Source organism: Coptis chinensis, chromosome 4, assembly GCF_015680905.1.
Source record: "Coptis chinensis isolate HL-2020 chromosome 4, ASM1568090v1, whole genome shotgun sequence".
NCBI classification, from domain to species: domain Eukaryota; kingdom Viridiplantae; phylum Streptophyta; class Magnoliopsida; order Ranunculales; family Ranunculaceae; genus Coptis; species Coptis chinensis.
In genome coordinates, this window is record NC_141459.1 from 85,453,382 (window position 1) to 85,480,639 (window position 27,258).

A 27,258-nucleotide genomic window follows, 5' to 3' on the forward strand; every position below is an offset into this window, starting at 1 on the left:
TGCTGAGGTGAAGACGATGTGATAACATGGTTACAAGCTATACCAAGTACAATAATTGGCCACCTATTAATACCATAAAATCTATTCTCCCTCATTTATATTTTACTCTAATTTTCCCAATTTTAATTATATTACATAGGGACATATAGGGTGCCTTATTATATATATATATATATATATAAAATGTTAATATATATAATTAATATATATATATTATAAAAATGTTAATTAATTAATATATTTCTTTTATTCTTTTATTCCAAAAGAATGGATGTGGTTTCTATTCAATATAATCAAAATCAAAAGGGAGATTAGATTTGTTTGCATTTTGCAATATTATAGCGTACAAAATGCATTGAACTTGCACTATTAATATTTGGTATACAATTACTAAAAACTATATATTGTATATTTACGGTTTACTTTTAAATTAAAAGTGAATATGTTAAAATAATAATAATAAATCAGATACAAACAGGTGCTTAAAATGTTGAATAAACAAAGGAAACTCTGCCAAAAAAATCCAGATATTTTGTTTTTATAAACTATAAGTTTGTATTCAAAATTGATAACAGGGGTAAAATTGTCTAAATAATTTATATTCAGCATTCAGAGCTAGGTCATTATGATAGAAAACAAACATGTTTTTTGAATCCGAGTTCAAAGAATCAAGATTCAAAGATTCGGAGGATGGGTCATTTAGCATTCAGCATTCAGAGGCTAAAAAAAACAAACGACCCCTTAGTTAAATTTTTTCATTCATACTTTGGGAGGTCTCTGAAAACACTGTGTGTTATCCTCCATTGTAACTGTAAAAATGAATAAATCTTGATTTTTTAAAGCAATTTCACACGTGCATTACGAATTTGTATCAATCCTGCAGGACCTAAAAAACTTGAACTTCAACCTAAAACTCTATTGTTCGTATTATGCCTTCAGTTATTACTATTTGATTATCCTATTGTTCGTATTATGCATTCAGTTATTATTATTTGATTATCCTATTGTTCGTATTATGCATTCAGTTATTATTATTTGATTATCCTATTATGCCTTCAGTTAAAATTGCTGTTTTGTACAAATTGAAAGTTCCACTTTGAGCCACAATAAAGTTTGTGGCATAAATCATTCCGAAAACGTGAAAGTTTATGGTACAAAACAGCAATTTTATCATTATTATTTGATTATTTTTCCTACCCGTGAGTACTTGCCAAATTTTCCGCTATAGAACGGGTACATTCTAACATTGCAAATCATTCTATGTAACATGAACACGCCATATTTCAAAAATAATTTGTGTCAGATATGTATTCATATGTCTGTATCGGACACGTATTGATCTTTTATATTATATTTTACCGTATCAGACACTTGTTATTCCTGACACACCTATCCGTGTCAATATAACTTGGCATTCGTTTAATTGGTCACACATGCAATTCTATTTCTTCTTCATTAAGTGTATAATTTTCTTTTATATGAATCGCAGTGTTGAATGTAAATTTTAAGCAGGATCGAATCAAACTATTTTTTGTTATCACCATATAGTTGTATAAAGTGTTTGAGGTGGCTCGAACGAAACGTATGTCACCCTTGCTTTCTGTGTCAGAATAATAAAAGTCTAAAATAGAGAAGATCTTTCAAGTCTTCCCAGAGAATTTGACTTAATTAGCTTACTATTGATTCCAAAAACTTAAATTGTTTTTCTCAGACTAACAATTCTCTCGACAAAATTCAGAAATAAATTAGCCGAGTAAAGAGAAAAAAAGTGATATTGTAGTTCCAGCATTTCCAAAACAAAAGTTTTTTGGGACAATGAATATAGGAGTGAGCTAAATGAAGCATGAAAAGACAACCACGCCCGATAGCATCCGGAGTTGTTTTACCAAGTACCATCCAGCCATGAAGAACAGATTTAAAAAGTTGTTCAGTTTGACAAAATACTGTATACCCATGCAAAGATTTGAACTAGTAATCTGCAGTACGAAACATAAGATATGTACTCGTGCAAGGATTTGAAAACCATAACAAGAACACACCGAAGAATGCACAGTTTTGTTTTCATTCATCTCTATAATCCAGACTAGTATAATAAACACACCCCCTGCTCTTACTGTAATTCATTCCGAAAATCTCATCTAAAGTTCTAGAGCATTTTCATTCCTTCTATAGATCACATGTTTAGTTCATACTCCAAGTAAGTATTCTACAATAACAAAACACAGACTCGTTAGGGCACGGAAACATGAGAAAGATGAAAGCTAAACTAAGCAAATCAGGAACAAAACTTACAATTCTCTCGGCCAATCTATAATCTCTCAGCTGTCACAACAACAGGCTGAGCTTCAATGCGCTCTCTGGTAAGGTAAGGACCCCTTCTTACAGCTTCATGCAACTACGGAGAAAGGAGACACCACATTAAACTTCCGTCCCATTAATATAAAAAAAAATCTCACTCTTTCTTACTCTCTCTCCCCCTCTTTTTTATTTTTTATTTTAGTTTGTCTTCAGAAACCCATCACAGGTAAGAAGCAAATGAGGAAGCTTCTTGTAGTTCCATTCTCTTTGAGACACATACCTTTCCAGCTATTTCAGTGAGAGAAGGATGATTAGTAAGGTTGTTTGAAGACAACAAAGCCTTGTTTATGGCCACACAGCAATTATATCGTGCTTCCATACCTAGAAAAATTTAGTATATTAGAAGAGAAAGATAATGGGGACACCTCTACTGAGGGGAAACATGAAACAAATGGAACTTCGTTTCAACCACGCACTTAATTATTGAAATAACAGAAATGGCATAATATAAGTACTAGTACAACGAGCTAATTATGCAGAAAGTCATGAAAGTTTAGAATATGTGACTGTCTACTACTATCAAGAAATTCACTACATGAGTCAAGTCTTCATCTGAACAGTTCAGTGTTGCACTTAATATTAGCAGATGCAACAGTCATGAAATACCTATAATCAACAATTCTTTATTTCAACCAAGGACCAAAATATCGATATCGGTGAATATATCGGTGTACCCAAAAACCGATATATATCGGATCGGATATATCCATTTTTTGTGTGACCAGTCCAAACTATTTAAAATATCAGATATATCGTAAATATAATATCGGAAATATCGGAAATATATTAGAAATATCGGATTTATATTAAAAAATGGTCAAAAAGTCAGACGATATATATCATAAATATCGTATATATCGATTATATCGGCGATATAAATTTTATATCGAAAATTCCAATATATATCGGAAAAAAAGGGTTCAATATTCAGTGGATATATGTCGGAAATATCGATGCCGGTGTACCAAAAAAAAATGATATATGTCGGTGATATATCATATATATCGGCGATATTTTGGTCCTTGATTTCAACAGAACAAATTTCGTTTACCATGAGAACTACCAGGCTATCAAGTTTATATTGTTAACAGTACATCAAAAACAAGACGTAAAAGAATTTCTAGAACTTTAAAGTATTAGCATCAGAGTCAAGACTCTTGCAACATAGGGAGTAGTAGGCTTCCTTTAGACCTGAACTGAAAGGCAAGTGAGACTGAAAATACAAAATAATTATACTGATGAAAATTTGTTCACCAGAGTCGCTAGAGATATTAACTACAACAGTGGCACAGGTTAATGACATGGACAATTTGGATAAGTTTTGAGTGTTTGACTAAGTACAGGATACAGGCTATGGGATCATATATAGTTTTATACTTTTATATACCTCGATAAACTTCGTTCCATGCATTATAATCCTTAATATCACACTCAAAACTATCTACATGGTGCAATCTTGCGTTTTAATCCTCAAATTGTCGTCAGAATGCTGGGGTTATTCTTTTCCAAGAATGATTATAACTGTAGTGGTTTACGAAATATACTGGCTTACATTGTCGTTATCTCGATATATTGTATTATAGTTATGCCGTTTACCAAGGATACAGCAGGAGCTATAGGAATCAAAATCATCATTAAGAAAGAAATGATAAGCAAGCAAACCATTTTTTGTGAATTCGTTATGTGGGTCAGTCACAATGCCTATTATCTCCTGTTTCGCGCAAATCTCCATCAAGCACCATGGCCGAGCCACTAGCACAGTTATTAGTCTATAGGCCTGAAAGATTCAAACATCTAACATCATGTGAGGTTAAATTATTATTGTAAAACTAGAAAATCAAGCACAAGAGTAAGAGAACAGAACTGATGGAGCTAAGTTTGATTGGCTGGTGAGATCTGCACTGTTTCAATTTTAGGCAGAAGCATAGAGGTCTAAGATTAAAAGGATCCATTAACCATGAATAAAAATCACGTCTTAAATGATGTTTTGGTTTTGCCAAGTTTTCTATACATCTTTTAGTTGAGCAATGCACTATTTACTATTTAGAGTAAAAATAAAAGAAAGTGAATTCCAAAATGAATAATGAGAAACCTACAGCTAGCAACTGGACCTAGAAGGAACCAAAATCAGCAAAACAAGGATAAAAACGACTACAAGCCACAAAAAGACATAATATGAAGTAAAAAAGGGTAAGGATTCCAACTTAAATAGATGGTTGTGATTATGGAGAATTGATGTTTAGAATGGTTTTATTATTAATGGAAAAGCGAGACATTCTAATGCCTCTGTGTGTGTTGGGGGGGCATACTCCACTTCAGATTTAAGTAATCAACAACATGAAATTTTGCTGGTTATTACCGCCAAACGAATTTCTGTCTCCTGCTTCAAAACTGACATAAAAAGACCCTGCAAAGAGCACCAAGAAATTGTCTCAACCTCTTTAACCATGTAAACCCACATGTACGTGAGCTACAAACACAATCGTGATAAACATGAACATTATTATAACACGGTATCATATGCATGGTATCATATGCATTCGCACGAGCATGTGTTCATATCCATACACATCCACACACCACAAACATATGCATGCATGAATTTCCGCTCAAAGCCATCCAGGTAAATACCCATGTACAAACACACATATATACTACGAACAGGAACATAAATATGATGATTTAATTCAGTGTGATTAGTGGTCATCGAAAGAGTGAAGAACCCATAGTTGTGGCACAGGCACACAGGTTAATTAAAAACTTAAGAGATTAAGAATAAAAGGTGCTCAAGTGATAATAAGGACAATGAAATGGACAGTACTTACAGATGGTGTCAACTTTGAACTTTTAGCAGCAATTTCATAGATCAAGCTTCGAAGGCTTTCTTCTGCTTTGTCAGTTAGCATTATCCCGTCGGTTAATCGGTTCACTCCCAAGATGTTTCCAAGAGCATAAAGTGCAGCCTACACGAGTGTGCATATATGACGCAAAGTTGTTAATAGTTAATAACTTAATACATGACCAATCAAGCCTCTGGTTGATACAGTCAATTTGGTTGACAGTGCATTGTGGCTCCAGAATAGGTAAATACTTTGTCATAAGTACCGTTTTCCTCGTAGAATAATGATTCAAAAAGGTAAATCCAATGAGCACATATATGAACTCTTGCTAACAAGTGGAAAGCCATAGGTTCCAAATCCTTGGGATCAGTGTGTTGCAAAAGTCAAACCCCATAGAAGATATGTTTGGGGAAAAAACAACAAACAATTCAACTTCAGAGCTCCCAGTTTGAGAGATGCTCTTGCTATTAAAACATATGGAGCAAATGAGCCATTATTAAATTTGTTTAAAAAAATTTGATTTCTCATTTTTGTTAAGGTAATCTTGTGTCTGTGGGACTTAAAAGGTTTTAGACAGTTTTTGCTTTCCCATTTCCAATGTTAATCTTGTCTTTGTAGGTAGTTCAAATGTTCACAACAATTTTACTAAGAGCATGTCAGTCAATGCTCTTGATTGCTGCATGGGCTCCCGTCTGACAAGGAAAGAAAGCTTAGACATGTGCTTTCTTTCGATCAAAATGATTTTAGAATGGTATATTGGCACTGTCTGCCAACATAGCATCCAAGGCCCAATGGAATAAGAAACTGACTCTCATGAAAATGTACCCCTTCCACCATTTGGGCCTAGTATTATATTTTCATGGGTTTCTAATGGCTACCCTCTTTGCAAAATAAAATGTAGTATAAAATCTTTGTTGAAGCCTATAAATAATTTCAAATAAACAACACGAAGTGGGATTCAAATATCAATCATTCTGGTGAAAGAATGGTTGCCAACAAAAAACTGGCCGATCGGTAATAGGAACAAAAAACCAAAATGAGGAACTTGGCATTTGAGAATATTGACTCAGATCGTTAACTTATAACATTATCGTTGCATCTTACTCGGATATCAACTGGTCCAGCCTGTGTAACAATATTTGTCACCTTTACTCTCCTGAGAATCGCCTTTCATTTACTAATTTATCTTCCTTGTATGTCACTAGGTACTACTGACAATGTTGTGATTGTATCTTTGTTCCAGACGAAAATGGAAGAAGCCAAACTAGTTTTTATACTAAATGCACATATTCTTCCTTTCCCCTCAATCAAGTTACTAAAATTATCAACACTTGGATCAACTTCAGTACAGGGAATAATGTACATTTGAGCAACGCATAGTTCCCAAATCCGTTTCAACCATTTCCTTATAACACATGTTACAAACACAAACAGTATGGCTACAAAGAAATCTTGAACTTTACTGGCCATATCAAAATGAAGGAAGGGGAAGCATAAGTTCATGTAAACATGAATCTTCACCAATATGACACCCCCACGAAGAAAAAGAAAGCTGAGGCGACTACCTCACCCATGTCCCATTGTATATGGTCATTGGTAGAATGGAATGTTGAAATGACAATAAATAGGCCAGCCACAAACTCTTGGAAGGTGAGTAATGCCTTAGATGAATATGATGATAAATAACATATCGTGCTAGGAACTAAAAGAATCATGAGACACAAAAAAAACTTGCTCACCAGTTGCCTGCCTCTTCCTTGCCGAAGAAAAGCTGCATCGACAACATGTCTTGCCAAAGGTGTTGAGAGTAGAAATACTGCTCCTTGAATTGCTAAAAATTTTAACATAAAAAATGAATTTAATAAACCATAGAAAATAAAGGGATTAGAGAAGCAGTTAAATAAAAGAATAGAAGGAGGGACGGGGATATTTTCAGTAAAAATGCATAATAATAACGGTCAAATATGGCCAGTGAGGAGCTGGCTGAGTTCTCTTAGTCATGGAGATCATCAACAACAACAAATATCAGCCAACTTTCAAATTCCTACTACAGTAAATAATGGGTTAATGGAATACAAGTTTGAACAAGCTGAAATGATTAAGAGGGTCACTTCCACTATGCCTAAGGACCAGTGGACAAAACCCAGACAAGAAATTTGTATCAGCAGCTGGTATGAACAGGACTCTCCTACCAAACCATGTGATGTGATGACTATGCAGTCTGTTGATGCATATGGGAAGTGTGGTTTTGCTTCAGCTTGGATATCTAAGAGTAAAGGGGGAGTTTCTTCGGTTTCCAAAGCTGAAGAAATCGTGAATCCATAATAATAATAAAAAAAGAAGAAGAAGAGGAACAATTTAACACATATGCTTCAGTTATCAGTAAAGATCATGTTGCCTACAGGCTAATGTGCACTTACAAGATCCTATTTGACCCAGAGCTTCCACTGCAGTCTCAAATTCATCTGTATCTTCACCTTTCAATGACTCCACTCTTTCACCAATGACTGAAAGAACAGTTTTAACACCTAAAAAAAAGAAAAATCAAGAACTGCAGTTAGGTCTTCTCCATCAAATACTACTTCCCTGCTTCCAATAAGGAGGGTCACATAATGTATAAGCAGTGAAGTGAAAAGGATACAATTTCCAACCACAGTATTTGTTAGAAATGACAACATAAATGACAAATCCAATCATTTATGTTAACTATGCCACTTTTTTTCCTTTTTTTTTTTATTGGCAAGCCTGTTTTAAATAAAATCAGTAACTTTTGATGCTAGCGTGGTTCGAGCCCCAGACCTCTAGTATCATCACCTAAAGGTTTTGCCAACTTTGCTAGTCGGCACCTGCGAACTAACTATGTCACTTTGAAAGGGGGATGAAGAAATTTAAAGAAAACAAAAAAAAATATTTAAATTGATTTCTAAGATTTTCTTTCCCAAAAGGATGGCTCGATGATTCTTGTAACAATTCACTCAATAAAATAATTGTTTAATAAAACTTGCTTTGAATTACTATTTTTTCAACATAAACTGAATAACAACCTAACCAAAGAACTAATGGAGGCACCATATCAATTTATACTATACTCTAACCTCTTCAAACCTGACATAAGCCGAATGGGAAGGGTTTGGGCCAACATGGCCTGAAACATAATAATAATAATAATAATAATAATAATAATAATAATAATAATAATAATAAAAGTACCAAACTACCCTCGTACTCTATGTGTGCGTGACATATCACTCGATCCACAAAAGAAAAACATACAAGCTCAAATTGATGTATATTTGTCTTAATTAATTTCAGAGCATAGATATCAGATTATAGAAAAATGTTCAACAAGAAAGTTTTGATATCAGATTATTTATAAATGAGGAATGAAGCGGTCGTGTGGAATGTAACACTTAGAAAAGGTCTCATTGGGAAATGGGGCGGTTCAACATTTTCTTAGAATGCATCTATGAAATGGGGAGTAGATGCGGGGAAGTGGATGCTAGAAAATGGATTTGGAAAGCAAAAGATGAGTTCACCGTGAAATCATCCTATTTGGTCTTAGCCAAAGAATTTGCCTTGTTAAATCGTAAAATTCTACATAGAAGGATATGGAGAACCACTCTCCCATTCCAAGTAGCTTTCTTTTGTTGGCTTGATTATTTGGGAAGGATCCAAACGATTGATAATCTTAACAAAAAAGGGTATGGATCTACAAAATCTTTGCCAACTTCATAATGGGACGGAGGAAAGCATTGATCACCTTCTTGTGAATTGCCCTCTAGCAATCGATGTTTGGAATCTATTCTTCTTCTCCACCATTAAATGTGAAAGAAGCCTTGGTGAAGGAGTTGGTTGTGGGTCCATTATCTAGTAAAGTTAAATGGCTAGTGGATCATATTCCAAACGTGATTATGTCATGTGTATGGAAGGAAAGAAACTTAAGAATCTTCGAGCATAAAGAGAAGGAAAAGGAACTTCACAAGATAGTGGAAGAGGTCAAAGAAGTGTTGTTTGATAGGGCAAGTGCGCCTCCAAGCTTTCGAGGAGTGGGTTACTATGATTTTATTTGCAATTGGGACTCTTTTGAGGTTGTATGGGTATGTATATATGTAGGATCTAGTAGCTTCTTGCTACCTACAATCACTTATGTAATTTGTAATATGTACGGAAATTGAATATTACCGATAAAAAAAAATAACTTCAAAGCATCCAACTTAAATAAATTGGCTGGGAGTGGAAGAGCCCCAGGAACATATACACTCTGTTATGCAAGGCTATATGTCCCATGTGGACTATACTAATTACTAAGCATTTCAACGTGCCCCCACACGTGTGGCGCAGACTAACATTAATTTGTGACACAGTAAACCGACCTTTTGGGCCAAATACTAAAATAGCCTACTTTAATACCATCTTAACTAATTCTGGGGCATCCAACTCAAAACCAACTGGAAATTGGTGAAGCAATCCCAAGACCTTTTATGCAAGGAGGCTTTTAAATGTCCCATGTGGGACTATACTACTATAGTAAACATCTCAACTATGACTATTTAAGCAATCATAGCTGCAAAAGAACTATAAGAGTCCATTACCAAATTTAGAGTAACGAAAATGACTAATGCATTTATTGATTTCAAGGGTTTTCATTCCCAGAATAATACCTCAATCCACAAAATAAGCTTAGGTTGAGCGCATTATGTGCACAATATTATATTCTATTGAATACAACTACAATATATGATATATTCTATAAGATGCAGCTATCATATATTGCAGCTGTATTATGTAGAATATAATAATATATTCTAACAGTATTGTGCACATAATGCATTCAAGCTAAGTTAGAATATATCATTATACTCTAGAAGATACTCTAGAATATATGGGGATTTTATGATATTCTACATTCCAATTTTATTGTAATTTCTGGATCTAAAAGTTAATATAAAATGTGTTGCTCTCACATAGAGAAGAGAAGCAGAACACTACCTTCTTTACAATTCTTCTTAAAGAACCACCAAAAATCACAGTAAATATATTACTTTTGACTGCCTTATGGTGTTTTAGAGGAAAAGACTCCGAGACTCTAAAATGAGAGTATGAGACCACATATAAAGATCCAATACTACCAGAGAGCGAGACAGAACTAAATTCTTTTTTTTTTTGCTCGGTAAAGTGAAATGTCATTAATAAAGGAGAAGTAGGCTGAGAAGGCCTACATTACAAGAAAAAAAACAATAACTAAAAACTAATGTAGATCTTACTGGCGGAAGCTTCAGTTTAATTGAATCTACACTTTAATTGAAACACAATTAAAAGACGACCTAAAAATCACTCTTTTATTGAATCTCTCAATCACAAATCACACAAATAGACACAACTACTGAAACCCTAACTACAAGCCCGTTATTTAGAGTAAACCTAAAAAGCATAAACCAATAGGAACACGACATGTGTCCAACTAACTAATAGACTCGAACCATGGGCTTGGACTCAACTAAGGGGCTCACGCCCATAACATGACAGCAACGTACTAATGTTCTACATCACTCTCCCCACGTTGAAGAAGCTTGTCCACAAGCTAAAGCAGTGGAGCGTCTGAAGCTGGAAACACTGACAAAGCTTCATGCTGGAAATTCAAGACAAGATCAGGTGACTTGGCAACAACATCTTCGACCTCATCTTCACCTTCAGCTAATAAAACAGGGCGCTTCTTCTTCTTAGGACACTCGGTAGCAATGTGACCCATAACGCCACATTCAAAGCACTTTCTAGCAGCACTATAAGTTCCAGCAGCCGACACAGGAGTAGCAGCTATAACTACACTTGCAAAACCAGTATAAGGTGCAGAAGTCGTACCAGGTGAAAGCACTCTTTCAACACGCAATGCATATTTAAACACGGTAGCCATGTCCTCAATCTCAAACATGATAAGTGCTTCACAAATTGACTTGCGCAGGCCATTCAAATAACGACCCACCCTCTGTTCATCAGTTTCAACCAACCCAAAGACGAAAGTACACAAACAACCTAAACCGCCAAGATATTCTTGAACTGAAGACAACTGTTGTTTCAAATTCTATAGACGAATGAACAAATCTTGTTGGTACTGTTTAGGAACAAAATGCGCATGTAACTCTCAGCGCATACTAGTCCAAGTGCAAACACGCCTGTAACCTTGATTAACCCTCTACAAATTTAATTCATCCCACCACACCAAAGCATAACCCTTCAACTTAGTGGCTGCTAATTTAACCTTCTTACCATCCTCTAGGTTTTTATAATCAAAGGTCTTTTCAATTTGATTAAGCCAATCAATAAACTCATCAGGATTGAGTTTACCATCAAAAGTAGGCACATCGATTTTAATATCACCCGCCTGACTCCTCTCCAATATGCGGAGGAAACGATTAACATCAACAACCCCATTATCAATATTCTGAATATCATAATCTTCATCAAAATAATTAAAATGGTCATACCTTTCAAAATCACCTGCCTGACGATTAGGGTCACGGTCTGGCCTACGACCACTTCGATCAGTAGGAGAAGAATCTCTTGCCTTGCATTGCGAGGAATGGGTTGTTCCCAAAATTTCCTATCACCATCAACCCAGCACTGCCCGGGACGTTGGTAACCACGACCTCTGCCTCGAACCTAATTAACACGCGAAATCTCACACCCTTGTGGAGGAAGACGCACACCTCTAGCTGCATTTTGCATTGGTAGCCCTCGATTTTGGCCATTAGGGTTTAACCTTGGCTGAAAAATCAGATCTTGTGGCCCTTGGGGGCCCACGACAGGTAGCTATTGGACTGGTGGTGGCACTATAGGTGGAACACGCACAGGGGGTTCACCAACACCTTCATCACCTTGACCATCTCCAACAATAGGTGGTATATGATCACTTACTGTACCCAGGGGATGAACCTAAATGTCGTTATTCTCTCCAACAACTCTTTCCCCGCCATTATTCTCTAGAGCAATAGGCGCAACAGGGTTTAGAAGAGGGACTGTACCAGCACTCTGCAAGGACACATCATCAATATCTGAAACCACTGAACCATTATTCTGTGGAGGTGGCAGCTGTTGGGCCTCTGGCTATTGTTGCAGTAAGTTGCTTTGTTATTCAAAAAAAAAAAAAAAAAACTTTTCAAGAAAGAAAAAAATGTTGCCGTGAACAGTGGCGTGGTAAATAGTATCCGATGAACAGTGCTTCACAAACAGTGTTTTCGGTGAACAGTACCGTGAATAGTAACTCCTGGAATTAACCTGCTCCGATACCAAATAATATAGATCTTATTGGCGGAAGTTTCAGTTTAATTGAATCTACACTTTAATTGAAACACAATTAAAAAACGACCTAAAAATCACTCTTTTATTGAATCTCTCAATCACAAATCACACACATAAACACAACTAATAAAACCCTAACTACAAGCCCGTTATTTAAAGTAAACCTAAAAAGTATAAACCAATAGGAACACGACATGTGTCCAACTAACTAATAGACTCAAACAATGGTCTTGGACTCAACTAAGGGGCTCACGCCTATAACATGACAGCAACATACTAATATTCTACATCAAAAACATTTACAATAAAAGAAACTACATAAGAAAAAATCAAGAACTCCACCATCACCCCATGTCTAAAAACATAAGACGATCCCACCTAAGCTACAAAAGACTCAAAAAAAAAACATCCTCTAAACTAGTTGAAAACTTTAGACCACTTATATAATAAGACTTTTATCGATAGAATCGACTTCTTAAACTTTGAAGACTTTAGACCACTAATATAATAAGACTTTTATCGATAGAATCAACTTTTTAAACGAAATTGAGATGCCGTCAAAGTGACAATGGTTTCGCTCCAACCAAATTCCCTACATGATCGCAAAAGGTAATAAGCTCCACAGGCAATTTCCTGAAGAAAAGAATGGACCATGACCACAACTCTTAAACAAATCCAATACCCGGCCCGAGCATACCCAAGTCACTCCGAACTCTAGAAGAAAAGCATACCATATTTTCCAAGAAAAAAAGCACCAAAGAAAGACATGATTTACAGACTCACCATCCTTTCCATACAACTGACAATAATTAACCAAACACATTTTACGCTTACGCCTCCTGAGATTGTTTATGGTAAGGATGCGTTCCAAAGATGCACACCATACAAAGAAAGCAATATTGGAAGGAATTTTGGATTTCCAAATAATAGGACTAGGAAAATCATGGATATGAACTGGACTATTAGAATTAGACAACCAAGAAAATATAGAAAAATAAAGACTTGACCGAAAAGTATTTTTATTGCTGAGACACCACACTCTTATCACCAATATGTGCATTCAGGGTAGCCGCATCAAGCCTTACCATCAGTGAAGCTAGATCTCCGATCTCCTAATCATTTAATGCCATATGCAGTCCAAGATTCCAAGATATGTCTCCCTCAAATCTAACCATATATTCCAAAATTGATTTCCCTTTACGACTAGATAGACCAAACAACAAAGAAAATGCAGTGGCTAAAGCTCCACCACCTGTCCAGTGATCCTCCCAAAATGAATCTTATTTCCAGAATTCCAGTCGCAAAATTGTATCTAATACCTCTTACGAACAAAGAGAACACATTAAGAATTGCCGTCCACACTCCACAACCATAAGGTATAAAAACCGAACCACTCTCCCATCCAAAATGCCTCTCACCAAAACGAGAGACAATCACTTTTCTCCACAAACTGTCTCTCCTCCCCAAAACACCATAACCACTTACCTAAAAGAGCTTGGTTGAATGCGATCATACTGCATAAACCCAAACCACCAACATTCTTCGCCAAGCAAAGAATCTCCCACCTCATAAAATGATACCTATGTTGCTCCTCATAATCATCCCATAAAAAAATTCTAATGATGCCCTCAATCCTATTAGCAACACTCTTGGGAATGACAAACAAAGACATAAAATATACCGGTAGAGAGGATAAAGTATTTTTAATCAATACCAAGCGACCCCCTTTCAAGAGATACCTACACCTACACCTACACCCTGCCAATTTATGCTGAAATCTCTCAATAACAGGATCCCAAATGTATTTAGATCAGACATCGGCCCCAAGAGGAAGACCTAAGTACAAGAAAACGAATCAGCTTAACAATCTAAAACAGACGTAAGACTGCTCAGAAAAAGAACACTCCCCACACCATACATCTTACTCTTAGCAAGATTCACTCTGAGCCCATAAACTGCCTCAAAACAATAAAAAATACCCCTCAACCATCTAACCTGACCCACTTCTGTTCCAAGAAAAATCAAAGTGTCATCAACAAACTAGAGGTGAGAAATCCGGACCATGTCACTGCCCACTCTAAAACCTTGTAACACACCCCTCGAGTTAGCTCTAGAAATCATTCTTCCTAAAACTTCCACCACCAAGGTAAAAAGGAGAGGGGAAAACACAGCACCTTGTCTAATACCTCTCAAAATTTTAAAGAAATCTGCTGGAGGCCGTTAACTAGAACTGAAAATGAGACCGATGATATAGAATTCCACATCCATCTTCTCCATTTTGCTCCAAAACCCATCATCCCTAAAACATAGTCGAGGAATCTCCAATTAACATGGTCATAGGCCTTCGTTAGATTAACTTTGCAAACGATACCCGCATCACCACTCCTCTTATCATCAATAGTTTCATTAGCAATAAGAATTTCATCAAGAATTTGTCTATCACTAATGAAAGCCCCTTGCTCTTGTGATACAATTTTAAGTTAAATTGTTCTCATCCTCAAAGAGAACCTTAGATAAGATCTTGTAAGCACTCCCGATCAAACTAATCGGCCTCAAATCACTAATGTCATATGCGTCTAAAACCTTAGGAATTAACGCAATGAAAGTGTTGTTCAAATGATGTGCAAGGAAACCCGTATCAAAAAAATCCTTCACCATACTCATAAAATCCACACAAACTGTCTCCCTAACACTTTTTGTAAAACTCAATCGGAAACCCATCGGGTCTAGGGGCTTTACCTTGGCCTTTTATTTCCAAAAAGTTTCCTCTCTTTTAGCCGAAACTTAAAAATCTGCTCTAAGTGAATCCCTTAAATTCCTCTCTTCATTAGAAAGAAAATCTACCTCCTCCTAAACTAATTCCCTAATATTCCTTAGAAACTCCTCTTTCCACCTATCCATTCTCCCAAAAACCTCTCTATTCCACACCTTAATCTTATCTTTAAGCGCCTTCAATTTTTTTGAAAAAATAATACCAGGTCGTCCTTCAAAAGAGAAAGAATTCCACCAAATCTTAATTAACTCCTCAAACTTAGGATCGTCAAACCACATAAGTTCCAACCTAAAAAGAGTAGGTCTTCTTGACCCACTTTCATTATCAAGGACAATGGGGTGATGATCAGATGCCGAACTAGGAACAATAGTCTGAGAAACGAGACCAATCTTCCTCCCAATTAACACTTACCAAAATACAATCCAGTTTAGAGAGAGATGGATTGCCTTGCCTACTAGACCAGTTAAATTGACCCTCCTTAAGAAGTAAATCCAGAAGTTCACAACAAATAATAAAATCATCAAAACTTACCATCATCGAATCAATATGACAACCACCCCTCCTATTGCTCAACAGCCGAAGGATATTAAAATCACCACCTATACACCACGGGTAACCACTCCCAAAAGCAAAAGTATCATCCAGTTCAGCCCAAAACTCTTGAACCTTCCTACCATTAGATGGACCATACACACTTGTGACAGCCTTTACGAATAATCTCGCCTCTAAAAAGACAAATAACTGAAACCATAAATAAACCCACTGTTGTCTCAAACACCTCAACCTTTTCCTTGTCCCATAAGATGCACACACCTGCCGCGGAGTCAACTGCCGGTAGAAATTGCCAACCAACATCAAGGATACCCCATATATCATCTACCACAGACTTCAGAAACTCTTCTAGCTTGGTTTCTTGTAGGATTACCATCCTTGCTCTTTCTTTACGTATACAATCTTTAATAGAAGATCTTTTCAACACATTCCCTAATCCTCTCACATTCCACGATAAAATTTTGTGATTCATTTAACCACCCTAGATTTCCCGCTTCTAATACTACCTTCAACATCATCGCCATAATTAACAGACGAAGTGAGTCTCTTCAATTCCTTTCCAAGTTTATTTTTCCCTTCACTTGTCGTTCCCCACAGACCCAAACTCATACTCTACTCATAACTGATTTTAGAAGCCTTGTTACCTCACCTCTCCTACTAGCAAGTGATAAACCGACAACCTTCGCTATCTCCTCCATATTATGTAACAACCACTCCACAGTCATCTCCTCACTATCTTGTGGTACAAAAGGTCCCCAAGCTATGGGAGTAACACCCAAAGGGCTGCCCAATTCGGTAAGATCATTACAATTACTCAGTCCTGATTCCCCTTTGTTGTCTTCCCTATCGAGCAGAAAGGAGAAACCTCAAGGGTCCTTGCTCCATTTTGACATGACATAGCTAGAGCAAGCGTCATATCTGTGCAACTTGAAATCTGTAACAGGCCCTGCGAATCAAGAAAGTTCAAGGATCTAGCTTCAGTTGTTGGTTCGGCTGAAACAGTTAAATCTGATGTATGCACAGGCCGGTGATAAAGGAGCGGATATTCCGGCAATTTAAGTACCTCCTGTAAAGAATCAACAGGCACATTATCAGTCAAACGAAGAAGTATATCAAAATTATTAGACAACGTGAATTTCGACAGGGGGGAGAGGAGAGAGAATAGGATCAGGTCTCCCTAATGCTCAAGCTGGTGATTGGAAGTGGTTAAAACATTGAGCTATAGCTCCAGACCCTTCGATAGATGCATCAGAGCACATAGAGAACTGTACTTGGTGATGTGTATCTCGCTGGAATTTGTCCTTGAACTTACTCGAAGTAGCACAAGTTCCATCATCTTGATGACCTTGCAGCACCAATTTCCTACCCTTGTATAATGATGGATTCTGTAGAACTTTCTCAGATATGATTCCCCCCATCTCCACCTTACCTTGGTCATAAAAAAATTGATTATTATGAGAGAAAGTAATCATATTTCTCTCCAAAAGGGGTTCACGGGCAATGGGAAGAAAAGCAGGAACTTGTTTTTCAACCTTAGCTTCATCTTCAAACTTTGATCTAACCTGCTCTTGCTTCTCTGTCAAGACGCCATCGACTATAACTCTGTTTCTGGAGCACAAGCTTGATTTGTGGCTAACTTTATCACCTCCTGTTGGGCTATTACATATGAAATCAGAAGCTTTTGGGCCCCCACAAACAGCAGCTTCTATAATGATGTTAGTGTGGGTGCCCAAAAGAACTGTAACCAAATACCATCTCTATCTTTGGACAATGACTTAATGATAGATAATATTATTCACCAAGTGTAAGAAATAGGGAAAAGAAGAAGAAAGAAACAGCCAACGACAAGCCCACCATCACAACAAAGTTGTTAATCTTAACTCCTATCCATGCCAATGAAGGCTGAGAACCAATGTAGCCCGCTATCCCCAGGCAGATCAATATTGCACAGAGCTAAATTCTAGTGGATGGGCTTGGGTTGGTTTTTCTAAACATATTTTCGACTTATGGTTAAAAGTTGCAGTTCAATTTTTTAAATTTGGGTTTGATAAATTCTTTTGACAAACCACGGACTCGTGGTGATTTGACTCATAAATAAACCACGGTAGAACTTAGAGATTTAATTGATTTGTTGTTCTGTAAAAAGTTACCCTACTCTGAAATTTCTAAATCGATCACTGTTTAAAAATTAAAGAATTGTGAAAAATTCATTTCATTGCAGTTGGAGAGAAAATTTGAATGTCAGAAATTATAGAAAGACTTATTGAAGACTCACAGGATACTCATTCAAACCTGTACCTCGACCACATGAACAACCTAGCATGACGCACATTTGAACTTACAAGAAGAAGAAAAAGATTGGCGAGTAAAAGCCGAGTGGCTCCGATGCTCTAGGTGCATAAAAACCCTTGTCACAAATGAAAAATGTAAATTACAGTAAGAATGGGCCTTCAAGTCAAAAAGGCACCATCACAAACATGGTTTCAGGTTACTTTAGACAGAGTATAGGTGATAACTGTAAGAATAAGTCAATTCTTAGTCACCCAAACCGTCACACATGCTTGTCGCTCTTGCTTCCAATCCACGCTTTTGTGCTTTTCCGCTCAAACCGCGCTTTGCTTTTTGGGGAACCGCGCTTTGAAAATTTCCAACCACCCTCTTTCTTAGTTCACCTCTAATCAAAATGTACTTTTTGGTCAGACCTATGGCCTTAGAGTTGTAGACATAAAGTAGACCTGCCTACAACTTTACTGACACAAGGAATGTGTCACCAAGAGACCAACAATGATAGACTAAACTTAACACTTGCCAAGTTATTTAATCAATATCTGTTTAGCAAGTACTTTGATTGGACTTCTCATTGTCAATAAATATTTAATAAAGCTTGCAATATTAAAACTCTGATATATTTTCAACAAAGAAAACTTTTATTTGAGTAGCCACTACATGACTTTAGTAACCAAATGATATGAATGCTAGGGACGAATGACATCTGCTTGACTGCTTAGGTGGTACAACTAGGCATATAGATGCGTACATCTAACTTATATTAAAAAAAAATGCGTTTAAAGTATGTAATAATAACAAATATGAATAAATTATGTATATTAATTAGGCACTCTGAGGACACTCTAGATAGTGGAGCTTCTGAAGTTAGGCGCTCTAACGCTCTCGCTCCCACTCAATGGTCTGGTGATTAAGAGTCAACTACATAAATCTTACTGAGCTGAAATCTCGAGAAAATAAGTTTCCTCTGCAAGACATTTTCAAAAACCTTGCCTAAAAGAACAGATATACAAGGGGCCTTCGTTAACTGGTAAAACTGCTTAGCATTTAGATGTGGAGGATAACTTAAATGCTAATTTCATTGGGGGGAAGTAGTTCCTGGGGCTTCTTTAATCAATAATGTGTCTAACGACTCGGTTCAAAACTACCACAACAAATCCAACTATGACACACATGCACCCACCCACCAGACCTGGGTTCAAAAGGCAACACCGTAACAAATCTTACTTATCCCACACACACAAACACAGCACAGCACATTTTGTAACATTTTAAAAACAAAGAAAACAAGGAATAGCTATGCCATATAGCATTTCAAAATGCCGAAATAAAATTCTTACACGATTCATCGACAACTGCAAAGATACTTTCTGATGCAAAAAACCTTCCAAGTATCATCATTGCCCTTGATCGTAATATTGATTCCACAGAATCGCTGCAGAAAGATGTATATAGCGGAATGACTTGGGATTTCATAGTAAAATAGAAAATGACTGAATTGATTAGTTCGATCGAAAATGTGTTAAGCAGACCTGATAGTTATACTCCCTAGTAGTGGTTGCCATACTCTCTAGTAAGGCAACATGGCTAGTGGAACACCTTCCAATAGCTATTATGTGGTTCATATGGAAAGAAAGAAACATGACAGTGAACATCAAGAAAGGGAGCTCCATAAAGTTATGAACAAGAATAAAGAACTATTGGTTGGGCAGGCAGTGCCTTGCCCACGCCTTAGGGGGGTGCCTCCAATTTTCAATGCATTCATGAGTAATTGGGGCACATTTGTAATATGACAGTGAGAAATTGTAATAGGGGTGTTCGTTCTTTGCCTAGCTAGCTCCCGCTACGTTGGGTGTACGAACTTGTTCTCATCTTGTAGCATTAGACGGTGCTATGATGATCTAGACGAGGACGACGAAGATGAGGACAATGCTAAAATTGACTTTGAATACTCGGGAGAGGACAAACGGGATGCCGATTCGCTGAGTAAATGGTGGGTAATTCCAGTTGGGTTGAGAGTGGCGGAGACGGGTTATGGTTGCTGTTTTTGCTTGACACTGGGTTAGTCTTTTATTGCTTTTGTTTTTTGTCCTCTTTTGCATTTGCATCTGGCTGTCTGTTTCTTTCTTTCCTTTAGGTGGGGTACTTCAGTACTTGGGTGTACATGGGTCCAGGGTGGTCCATGTAATATCAATATCTTTACTCTACCAAAAAAAGTGTTTGGAAGAATGAAAACTAAATTTAATTGATCCAAAAGTAAAGAAAAAAAAAAAGAAAGGAAAAACTGACCTGATTATTGAAGTCAGCAATTGAATAAAAGTGCCCCTAGTGAGGATATCTGTACCATGTGAGGTATCTGACAGCTTCAATACAATAAACACAAAATTGATAAATTATTAATTCGAATTTAAGGAGAAATTTTTATACAACCCAAATTAGATAATATGTGACAAACAATTGATGCGATTCATTACGTGTATAATGACAGTAACAATGAGAGAACGAGAAGATAAGTATAATGGATTAAAGAATTTACTAACAAACTTAGAAGATTAATTTTTAATTAGTACAAAACTTACAATATATATAACCCACAAAGTGATGCAAGTATTGCCACCAGATTTTTTGGACCAACTTTTCACAAACAAAAGATAGTAAAAATAAATAAAAACAACAAAACTGAATCTACTCTCTTCGTTCAACACAAATATATTTCAACAGTCTTCAAATGAGGGGGAGAAAATACTAGGGGTTCGACATTATGCACTTTAAGGATGCCATCTTCAAAAAAGAAGTCGCCAGCAATGAAACATGAGCTTTTTAAAACGTCCAGCGATGCAGTTGTTTGGAAGGTTTGTGGTAGAGAAGGTGAGAAATTGATCTTATGACAATTTGGACATGGCTTTGGGGAAACAGTCATGGATCTGTACCCGTTTTGGGACTACGCAAGAGGGGCCCAAACAACTAACATGGGTATGTGTATCGGTATCCAAACAGGTATGCAGTATGACACAGGAAAAAATAGCAAAATTTGGGGTATCTCAAATAACCTTCCATACGTGCATTTGTCATATATACTGTGGAACTAATATATGTAAACATGTAGCTTTTACCTCGTACAAGAGCTCCAAGACACTTGAAGTCACAAGCATATCGTTTGAATTTCTGATTTCTGCTTCAAATAAACCAAGTAGATCTGACTTGTCTATAGTTGATGCCACGGGGCTAGAAATAGAGAACAGTTGCACTATCAACGACAAAACACGAATCCGTCCCTGAAACAGGTTACGAAAAGATGATACAGTTTAATCACAACCATTAGAATTACATTATGATCATTTAAATCGCAAGATTACAACACGCATGACTTAATTGCAGTTTTAGTGGGAAAAAATTGATAAAAAAAAGGTTACAAAAAGATAAAATACAGATAGAAACTAAATAGCTAACTACTCTTTTCTCCCCATTACGAGTTCAAAAAATCATAGCCAAACAAAGGACACACAGATGCATATATTTATATGAGATATAGAGATGAGTAGCACACAGTCACAAATATAAAGATACACATACACATTCAGAATTCTGTGTGCGTGTCTCTCTCTCTCTCTATCTGTCTATATAGGTTGGGATCCGTTAACACCCTTTTGTTGACCCCATTAAAAGCGAGTTGGAGATTCTTCTTGACTCTTGAGAGAATGATCTCCCACACATGATTCATCTTCAGAAAAATTAAATATGCCCTTAGCTGTGATGAGCTTCACCAACTAATTGTTGTCACAAAAATCAAACATTCACCTAGTTCTGTGTGCGTGTGTGTGTGTGTGCACGCACACACGTGTCGGGCAACTACAAAAGAAGTACATATCCATTGAACCATCAACTATCATACCAGAGATGAAGATCGAGCTGCTATATTACTGAGGTGTATATCCTTGTCACCATCAAGAGGAAAAATGATATCCTATATGCATTTGCATTCATAAGAAAAACATGTTACTTGTTGAAATATGAACATATGTTAATCAGCAATAGGATGAAACATCGCAGCTGTAGAGTCCTTACCAGGCCTTTAGGAGATTTAGCCAAACTCTTAATAGCATCTGTTGATGCTTTTGCAACCTGTTCATCACTGCAATACACAAAAAAGAAATATGTATGTGATGTGAACATGAGTCAGGTCATAGTCAAGTCAAGCCCATAATTCGCATGCATTAGGCAAACCCCCATATAATTTAGTTGGTCCAATTTGAAATGTTTTAATTAGTAGCAGCCACGTGTCTTAATTTAATTGGCTTTGCTTTGTTGTCAGTTAGTATAAATAAGAGCTTGTAATTAGGGTTTTTCAGTAGTTGATGTAGTTGATATTTTATGTTATTGAAAGAGACTAAATAAAAGTGAGACTTTAGGGTTCCCTAATTATTTCAATTAGAATATTGATTTCATAACAATTGTTGCTTCCGCCAATTGTTTAATCTACATTAGTATGTGTCATGAGTCTTGACAAGAAAGAGGTGGTAAAAACATGTGAGCTTGACCAAGTAACCTCATAATGGCACATAAATCCTATATGTGAGGTCCTTACTAACACTAAGGGCCCCTTTGTAATCCAATTTTCTTTTTTTTCTTAACAAATTATATAATATATAAAACAAGTGACGCCAAAATGTATCAGTTTGTCTTTGGTAGAGACGGGGGTGTTAAATTTTTCAAAAACCAAACCTTCTCATGCAACATTGCATTGTTGTTGCCCCACATTGCATTCTTTGCGCATAATAATTAATTAATTTATAAGTTATTAAGTACAATTCTAAGGAAATAATCATTTATATATATCAACAAAATGGCCAAAAAAGTTAGTATCTAGCTTGAATTACCGGAAAAAAAAATCCGGTCCATTTTCATATTTTTATTAAGGATAGCAAATTTTAATTACTTAAAAAACTTAGCTTTGACAAGGACAAGTATGCAAAGACGTCACTGCAAATTTGCAAAAACGCCTTTGCATACTTCAGAAATCTATATGCACAATATGCAAAGACGTCTCCGCATACTACAATTTTCAGCCCTTGCTACAATCAATGTGAAATAATCGTTAAAGTACTTTCATGTTACATATTTTGTAATTTTTAATAACACATTACATGTGCTTTTACAGTAAATTCAAATATCGATGAAAGAGCCTTGCCAAAAATCTGACACGTGTCGTTGGCCTATATACTTTTGCCTCCCCCTCCCCCAAAATCGATAAAATTCGTAGGTTCGCCCCTGGTAGAGACACCACGATGTAGGAAGCAAAATTTTGTAAAGTAAACCAAGAAAGCCTGAGAGTACAAGAAATAGAAGTGCATGCAACCGAACAATCCATAACAAAGCCTTCCCCATCACCTCATCTACATGAACATATCAGACTCAGATATGATTAAAATTGATGTTACAACTTATTAAAATCTCAGGAAACTCTTGGTTTTCTCCTAAAAGCATATCTGGTCTTTGATCAAAGTAAAGTCCATTAGCATCTTCACTCATCCGTGAATCGAGTTCATTAGTAGGAAACTTGGCAAGACACTAATTTAAACAGTGTCGATCATCGGAATCATGCAATCCTGGATAGATGGTTTAATACCTTTTTCACTCAAATTACCTCCTTTTGATCTGTCCCCTCATCTACATAGTTATGTCCTTAATGAGGTTTGTGTGTCTCTTATAGTCTTATAATTGCTTATAAACAATAGAGAATGGTTTGACCAGAAAACTAAGGATTATCTCAATCACAAACAACCAAGGCTATATTTCAGAAACTACGAATAAAAGAACCAACGCAACATAAGTATTTACCCATTAATGAGACAGTCAAGCAAAAGAGGGTATATGCCATGTTCAACAACAAGTGCTGCAGGGACAGTATCGTTACTAACATTCACCAGGAGACGTGAAACCTAGAAAGTCATTAAAAAGAAATACATTAACATATTTTCCAGTGTTCAGGCAGAAAAATGAAATATATTTATATATTATAAGCCTACTGAATAAAGTTGACTCCATGACAGACTAAAAGAAGTTTCATCAGAAGAAGCAAGAGTGGTAATAATCAAATTTAATGAATTTAACAAAATTAGTAGTACTTGAAAAAAATATCACATGGTAATAAATAACGGTAACTTTGAGGGGACAACCCATATCTCCTCAAAGGGTACGAATCTTAGCTAAAACATGTTATGATAAGCAATTAAGTAGAGTAACTTAGAGGCCTTAGGATCTTCTAGAGTTCTAGCGTGATGTAAATCCCTCTCAAGAATAAAGATCTCTATAGCCCAAAGTGATATTGTGTGGGAAGCAGATATCTGTCTCTCTGAGAAATTTCTACCATGTCCCTTCCCATGTTTTTTATACTGTCTTCCACTGGGAGCAGATTATAAAGGGAATGATAAGTTTCTCCAAAAGCTCCCAATAAAAAAATCTATGTTAGAAGAACACGCCATATTTCAAAAATAATCCGTGTCGGATACATATCCATGTCGTGCAATATACCTCAATTGAAGACATGCCGAGCCATTAGTGCTGGGGTAACCAGTCACCAGTACCCACTAGTATTATCAATTAATATGAAAAAACAGATAACTGCATCAATCGCTCCAACCATCAATTACGACATACTAAATGGTACTAAATTAAAAGTGATGGCATGCTATATTACAGAAATCTTCTATGTTTGCAGTACAGAAATCAGGCATACTGTTTTATGATTTGTACAGAAATCAGGTCAACAAGTCTAACAGATCATACATGTATCACCTACTGAAACTTAAACTGTATTCATTAAATTAAAAATGAGATTGAGAACATCAAAAAGGAAATAATAACAAAAAAATAAAAAATAACAAAACAAAAATAAAAAAGTAGACCATATTTATTGTACGCTAAAACTAGCCCATATCTATTGTACCTAAAAATCCTAAACCATAGTGGAAAACCTTGCCATGAACATGCCCATACAACACATAAGTAACGAGCCAAAACCTAAGTGCAATTAGTATCTTTCTACAATTATTAGGACGAAAATTTGCATGTTAATATAAAGTCATCAAATATCTAGAATAGTTAGTAAACATTATAAAGATAAAGTCAAAATAGTTCTTTTACGAACCGTTTTACAGGCTAAACATCTGACGCTATGAGATTCTGCTTGTAGACCAACTTGTACGGAGGGCTGAAGAAACACAGAGATGGAACTTAGATCATGATGACTAACATTGCACACACAAAATAGAAAAGTTATATATATTAAACAGGTATGTCCACCGAAATATTCTCAAGAAAACAGTAATAAGAATAATACAACCACTGAGTCACTGATTATGAGCTACCAAGAAAGGACGTATATATCTTTGACTCTTAAAATCCAATTCAAATGGGATAAATTAGAGAACTGGAGCTTTATAAAGATTTTAGAGAGTTCATATAAATTTAACATACGAAAACCACATCAGTAGACCCTCTAATATTGTAATTCCATCCTCTCTTGAACTGAATCTGGCTTCGGTGTCTTGTCAAATACTCAATAACTTATGCGACATAGTTATTCATCCTGTGAACGGAGTTTGCCTCCCAGTCGGACATTGGTACAATCACACACAAAGGACAATGAGAATTAAGCAAAGCGCAAAAAAAAAGTGTTGTATGGGGAAACAAGGAATTACTACTTTTAAGCTTTCAACTGGAATGACTATCCTTCTATTATTTATGCACCGGTAATCAATGCCTTTTGAGGTAATTGGTTTTTCATGAAAACAAGGTGACTATGTGCAAAATAAGTTCCAAGATCCAAGCTAGGACTGTTGTTATGTAATGCCATGATTAAATAATCATAGAGTTCATGTCTAAACGGAAAATTGCTTTCTCATTGAATTATATCAAAATAGAGATGTCATCCAACAATGTTTAAGCAAGAATGAATCTCATGCTTCACAGGCATACAATTAAAAGTTAGTTTATGTTGGAAATAAAAAAATAAAATATATATATACCATGTATTGTGGGATAACTGAGGCACCATATTTTGTATTAAATATCCTCTGGAGACAAGCAACCAGACTAGTTTCCAAGCCAGGTACATCCTCTTTGGATTGCAAAGCACTGGAGACACAAAACATTATTGTTTACAAAAGTTCTAACGAACATGAAGAGAAGCACATTATTAACTAGGCACGTCAAAACTTATAAATAATAAATCATACCATTTCTTAACATTGCACATAAAATGCAAAAAACAATAAAATAAGTTACCTGAATATAACTGGAAGTGGAAACTTATTCAGAAAGCTTTTCACTGACTCGTCATTCTGAACACCTGTAATAATAATAATAAATAATAAGTAATATTATTACATTGAACAAATGGTAAGTGGGAGAGAAATGAGTTGAGACCTGGATAATGAGCGAAGTCTGAAGCAGCTTCAAGTAACTGAGTTGAATCGTTTTCCATGGCTGAGTCTTGAAATGTTCTTTTTTGTTTTTCTTTTATAAGAAGAGAAAAGAGGTTTTGGCTTGAAGAAGAAGAAAAAGACGTGGGATGCTGAGCAGTAACAGTATTAGAATGAATTACAAAACAATTTTTATCGGATAGAAAACGTAGCCGTTTGATTATTATTAAGTAGATAATGGTGAATTCAAATACAAAATCTTCGATTATTATACATACTAAACCCTAGAAACTGATTATGAGTTGAAAGCATAACAATGAATTAAAATTCTTTTCCGATAATCTATAATTTTACCGCGACACAACTTTGTTAATCGGAAAAATACTGGTTAACAAAATATATGATCAATACTTCATTAGAATATAAAACCCAATTAACATAAAAGAGTATATATTGTTTAGTAATAATAATAAGAATTTAAACAAATTCTCCACTCTAATAACATAACAATATTCAAAAGCCTAAGCAAAATGATATAGTTAAGCAATAGCAGATTTTGGTTTCGAAAAATGAGGATATATTAGTTGAATTTGATTTCACAAATGAATATAGAATGAGGTTTTGAAAAAATTAAGAAAAGGACCGTGTAAAGCCAAGGTAATTTCTCTTAGTGGATGTACTTCGTTAATCGATCAGTAATACCGTGGTTTGTTTCAATTTCATGTCTAGC

The 27,258-nt window shown here is 35.9% G+C and overlaps 1 protein-coding gene across 2 annotated transcripts; it reads right to left on the minus strand.

Annotated features, from left to right (window-relative positions):
* Nucleotides 1-1,914: 1,914 nt before the first annotated feature.
* Nucleotides 1,915-27,258, minus strand: LOC147505288 (ARM repeat superfamily protein). Of its 2 annotated transcripts, XM_086557865.1 has the most exons (18): nucleotides 26,533-27,258; nucleotides 26,392-26,455; nucleotides 26,133-26,241; nucleotides 25,253-25,315; nucleotides 23,944-24,044; nucleotides 22,171-22,237; nucleotides 21,998-22,069; nucleotides 21,219-21,380; nucleotides 20,395-20,468; nucleotides 19,446-19,540; nucleotides 7,619-7,726; nucleotides 6,938-7,029; nucleotides 5,184-5,321; nucleotides 4,718-4,765; nucleotides 4,021-4,135; nucleotides 2,579-2,679; nucleotides 2,293-2,395; nucleotides 1,915-2,206 (listed from the first exon to the last, which is right to left on the minus strand). In XM_086557865.1, the coding sequence occupies exons 1-17, from the start codon at nucleotides 26,588-26,590 to the stop codon at nucleotides 2,309-2,311; spliced, it is 1,554 nt and encodes a 517-aa protein (XP_086413991.1). In that variant the 5' UTR covers nucleotides 26,591-27,258; the 3' UTR covers nucleotides 1,915-2,206; nucleotides 2,293-2,308. The 2 variants fall into 2 exon arrangements, with proteins under 2 accessions (XP_086413991.1, XP_086413992.1); XM_086557866.1 differs by lacking the exon at nucleotides 4,718-4,765 and having other exon boundaries at nucleotides 26,533-27,225.